The sequence below is a fragment of the Phaethon lepturus genome, unplaced genomic scaffold, assembly GCF_000687285.1.
Source record: "Phaethon lepturus isolate BGI_N335 unplaced genomic scaffold, ASM68728v1 scaffold1916, whole genome shotgun sequence".
Lineage (NCBI taxonomy): Eukaryota > Metazoa > Chordata > Aves > Phaethontiformes > Phaethontidae > Phaethon > Phaethon lepturus.
The window spans coordinates 59,831-64,931 of record NW_010548088.1 but is presented as its reverse complement, the minus strand read 5'-3'; the positions used below and the strand labels follow the sequence as shown (position 1 = coordinate 64,931).

Sequence of the window (5,101 nt, the reverse complement as noted above, 5' to 3'; positions counted from 1 at the left end):
ACTCCAATTTATCTCACGTTCAGGGGACGGTGCGAGTTCAGATACAGGCGCTGGCAGCACGAAGCGTGCCCCTGCGCGATAAAGGCACGTAGGGAGAAGTCCCAGCTCTGCAGCAGGAGCCAGAGACATGTTTGCAGAGAAGGAGCTTTGTGACCTACTGAAAGCTGCAGAAAAACGAGGTGGGGATGGTAAGAGACAGGAAACGTGCCGAGCGTAACCGTGCCGAGCGTAACCGCGGGGCCCTCGGGGAGCCGAGACAGAAGCCCACAGGCACACGTAGGTGTGCAGAGTTAAAAAACGTGCCGACAGATCCAAGCTCATTTCTCAGTGAAGAAGAGCTGGTCTCTTCTCGATGGCTGCAAGAGCCTGGAGCCCGCTGCTGCGAGAGGGAGGAAGGAGAGGGTTTCGAGAGGGAGGAAGGAGAGGGTTGTTCTGCTCCTCCTCGCCGAGCTGCAGCCGCCTCTTCCCCGACCCCGGGGCTCAACACAACATTTATCTAGGAACAGAAACTCCCTCCCAGCCATGCTCATGCCGGATTCTTCTTCCTTGTAAGCCATGCTGAGAGCAATGCAGAAGGGCAGGACACATGAAAACTAAGAAGGGATAAATGTCACTTCAGCCTCGGGGTGTGCAGCGGCAGGGACACGTACAGGGGCTGACAGGGCGGCGGGAGGCAGCTCCACACAGAACTGCTCTCAAGGGACAGAGGGGTGGGAGGAGAGGTGGTACCAGCACCCACCTTCGCCTTTCCACTGCCTCATTCCCTGCTCCCAGCAGCTGGAGCAGAGGGCTGAGATGTTCAGCAGCACTTTTCCAACTTCCACCATCTCTCAGGGGGATCCTACTCATCCCCAAAACCCACCACACACATAGAAACGCACGGCAGCAGCTCGCTGTGGAGGCTGGTAAACCCACCCTGAGCAGGACGGTCACGTCAGGAACACGTCTGGTTTCTCCCACGGAGTATGACCAGGGTTTTGGTCAGCGGCACGTCAGCTCTGCCCCTGGCACCGCTCGGGCAGGGAGGTGGCCACGAGGGACCAGACAAGCCAAGGCATATAACCCGGCAGCACGGGATGAACTTCAGCCCTGCGATCCCTCCTTGGTTCAACAGCAAAGGGATGCCACCGGCATTTGGTCCCCTGGTCACGTCTCCCCGCTGTGCCAATGCGGCACAGAAGGGCCAAGGCTGCCGGGGACAGAGAAATGATGACCTTCTCTCGCAGGAGATGGATCGGACAGAGCGGTAGAGCTGAGCGCATCGGTGCTCTGCGAGACACCCATATTCTGTATATACTAAGTATTATACAGTAAAAACAGGAGATTAAATTATTTTTCTTTTTGTGCCTCTTTGTGATGAAGCTACATTTATCCCCTTTTCCAGAAAAAAAGCTCTTTTAGCCTTCAAGGAAGCAGAAAATCCCCAGTCTGGTCTCTCCACGGCTTTGGGGAGATCCTCTGTATGCCTCAGGCTCCCCTCTGCCCACCAAGTCTGTAACACCATCATTAGTGCTCTGCCATAGCAGAGCGTCACCAGCACTCGGCGCTCCACTGCCTTGAGGCCACAACATATTCTTATTTCATTAAGAATAATTAAGAATCCAGCTTTGATAAAAGCCTTGGAAGACTGCTTCTCATACTGAAATGGCAGGGGAAAAAAAAGGCACAACTAGATTAGCACAGACAAAATAAGCTCCTTCAGAGTAGTCGTGGAACAGTTGCTATTAGTTATTTGCGGATTAACCACCACAGACAACACAACTAACGAAACGAGGGCTCCAAGCCCAGTTAGTCCTTGGCTTCTTTACCAGGTCTGCCAAGATAGGGGCTTTCCATGTTAGTAGCTTTATTCTTTGGTGGACATCTGTCCACAGAAAACTGGACAGAGGCCATGAGATCACAGGCCACCTAACACAGATGACAGACTGTAGCAGCTTCTGGCAATCACCAGCCAAGCGCCACACGCACTTGCCAAATCCTTGAGTCATCTAATAAAAATGCAGATTTTTTTCAAAGTCGACTTTGCTACGTTTTGTGCATATTCCTGTAGGCTTGTGGTCACGATCAGCCTCTCTACGCTGCTCAGCTCCTCCAGCAGCTACTATGGAAACCAGGGGCAGCACCCGTTCCTCAAGGACAGGTAATTCTGGGGGTTGAGGTTTCAGCCATGATTTTGGAAGCATTGCAAAAAAAATGCATGTTCAGTCAGGATCTGGAGAATTCTTACCACCCTTCACTTGCAGAGGGTAAAGGAGTTAAACAGGTACCAAGCAGCACAGCAGGGACAACCCCCAACTGCTCCCATCATTCCAAAAAAGAAACTTTAAATGGCTCAGCATGCCAACATCACATTCTTACCAAGCCAATCTTCTCCATAGCAAGAGGTTTATTAGCTATCTGGGGGAACACAGCTGATACGGCCTTGCTAGGAGGTGTCGCATGCCACAGCCAGCAGAGATTAATGCTAAGAATTTAAGGTCAATGGTTTGGGCCAGCTGCTATTTATAAAGAGCAAGGAAAACAGAACAGCAGTATCACCTCCAGGCCTTAAGAAATGTTGTACAGTCAAGGAGAATATACTGGGAGGGCACCCTTCAACTGATCTGCAGCTTTTTCTTCCATTTCCAAACCAGCAAACTTCAGAAGATTTTCTCCTCTGTTCTAGCGCGGTGGTCCCAGGATCGCTGGCGCCCGCCATTCCAGGGGAAGGGAAGTTCTAATCAAAACCCTGACACCAGTGCGGTCTCTAACACAGCAGTGTACCAGGGTTCAGAAACCCAGGGCGTATGTAAACCCTTACAGCCTATAGCCTTGCAAAGCCTCTCCACATCTAAAAATAAGCCCTTCTTGTGCACTATATCCCCCGCATTTCAGTGGTCTTCCTTTTTAGAGGGAACCTACCTAATGTCATTGCCCCAGTGCAGAGACAGGAAGGACACTTTCCACAGCTCAGATGGGAGTTCGGTTGAACGCTAACATTTTAGGTTGACTTGAAACAAGTGGTTTCTTCAGGAACTGTTGATAGATGTAAGTGTTTAGTTTATAACACTGGATGTGAAAGCAAACAGTTACCAACTATCTACAATTCCAAAAAGTGACCACATGCCCACCAAACCAGAAAATTACACTTGTCATCCTATTGTGTGGTATTAAAAAAAAAAATCCCCACTGGAAACGTTGGAATGTTTCTGCTGAAAACAGAAAAAGCAGAAGTACCCCAAAATGTCCTAACAGAACCAACAAGATAAAACCATCCAATCTGCAGGTATTCAACTAATACATAAGCTGTTATTTCAAATGCACTTTTCATAGAGCAACAAAAACCCCTTACATCATTTGGAGGTTTCATGGAGGTCAGATGCATCAAATAGAAAAAGTGTTTGTCCAGAATGCCTTCAGGGCATTCTTTAAAACATTTGCTCAGTATGTTCAAGTATGAGTATATGAGAATTTCACAAACAATACTGACTAAAGCGACAAGCTACAGGGGAAAAAGTACAATCTCATACATATTAGAAAAAATGTAGCTGACAGTAGAATCTAACAGCCAAAGCCATAAGCTGCAAAATCACTAATGCCCCTGGATAGAGGTCACACCTCTAATTCAAGGGCCAGAAGTTTTCCCTAAAACCAGAGTTCCGTTTTTCTGAGTTCTGTAAAATTTACAGAAAGGTAAAAATAGGAGAGCTTTTGCTTCCCATCTCTTTGCTGAATGTTACTGCCATGGGAACATGTTCTGCACGCTGCCAGTTTCTTCTCAGATAATTTCCTATTTCTCCACTAAGCCTCTGGCTCACACATGACTCAGTTTTAACACTTCAGTGAGATAAGCATGTGCCCCATCCCATACTTAAAATTAGCAGGGCAAACTTCAGCCCCTTCTTAAGGGCCTAGGATAATCATTCATTCTCTTCAGTGAAAAACGTGCTGGTTTATATCAGGAACCAACCTGAGCTACTTCCTTGTCTAGCCAACGGATTAGCAACAGAAAGCTAAGTCCAGTACAGGGCTGGTAACCACAGCATACATCTGTTTCTTTTAGATTCAGCAAGATAAACCCTTCCAACACAAATAACATCAAGGCAGATAAAATAGTTTAATATAGAGCGAGAACAAGTGTTGCACAAAAATAAGCAAAATCTTTTTCTTAAAAAAAAAAGTCTGAGAACTCATATTTAAAAGAAAAGCTGTTTGGATATTGATCATGTAGGTGACTCGAACACAGGAGCTACAGCACAGTTGTACAGGAGAGTTCTGGATGTTCTTAGCTTCTCCATCCACTAAATCCAGAAGAAGATCTGTGGAGCAAGAAAAACAACAAAACCACAAAAACAACACAGCAATGAGTGCTAGAGAGTCTCCCTCAGGCAGCATTAATTCAGCAGATCTCTCAAACTTCCAGACTCCCTAGTATCAGAGGCTTATTATGAGAAAGCATTGGCATTTCCAGCATCTTTTACCTGAGACTGCATCAACACATACTAACTAGATATGATTATGCTTATTCTAGAGCCTACCATCTGGAGATACACATGCTTTCTCTACTTGGCAGGGAAACAAAGTAAAAGAAACTTGCTAGAAGTAATCCAGCAAGCCAGTGGCAGAGCAGGTAACAGACTTAACCTCCAATCTTAGTCCTGTTCTTTAACTGTAAATCAGCATCTCAACTCAGCCAGAAAGGTACCAATTTATTTCATTCCTTGGTTTAACCTGACAAATGGAGTAGATACACACATCATGTGCCTGAGAGCTGAAGAAAGAGCATGATCTAACTGAAAATTCACTCTTATATGAAAGATTAACCTCATTGGAAAGCACACATTCAGATCCCAGACTTTGAGTTGTATGCAGTGGCACTAAAAAGGACATCAGAACTACTATGTTACTGCTACTTTCAAAGCTTGCTCTTGTAAACCATTCAACTCTCCTATTCTGATTCTATTTGTATTTTTAATGAGTTAGACACAAAATGGTACTTACGTGTTAGATGATCCAAAACCAAACCCTGAAAGAAATGCAAGATTAGAAAAATAATTGTTAAAAGGCAAAATGAATGCATAAGATTTGTAGTAAACGTCCCCTCCCACACACAGATTGAAAA

General features: G+C 46.0%; 1 protein-coding gene across 1 annotated transcript in view; it reads right to left on the bottom strand.

Moving 5' to 3' along the window:
- Window positions 1-4,077: 4,077 nt before the first annotated feature.
- NUP214 (nucleoporin 214kDa) overlaps window positions 4,078-5,101 on the bottom strand; it is a 46,639-nt gene continuing 45,615 nt past the window's right edge. The window contains exons 35-36 of the mRNA XM_010289831.1: window positions 4,981-5,005; window positions 4,078-4,298 (exon numbers count right to left, since the gene is read on the bottom strand). Of these exons, the coding sequence (XP_010288133.1) occupies window positions 4,265-4,298; window positions 4,981-5,005 (59 nt within the window). The 3' untranslated portion in view covers window positions 4,078-4,264. The remainder of the gene's footprint in view (window positions 4,299-4,980; window positions 5,006-5,101) is intronic.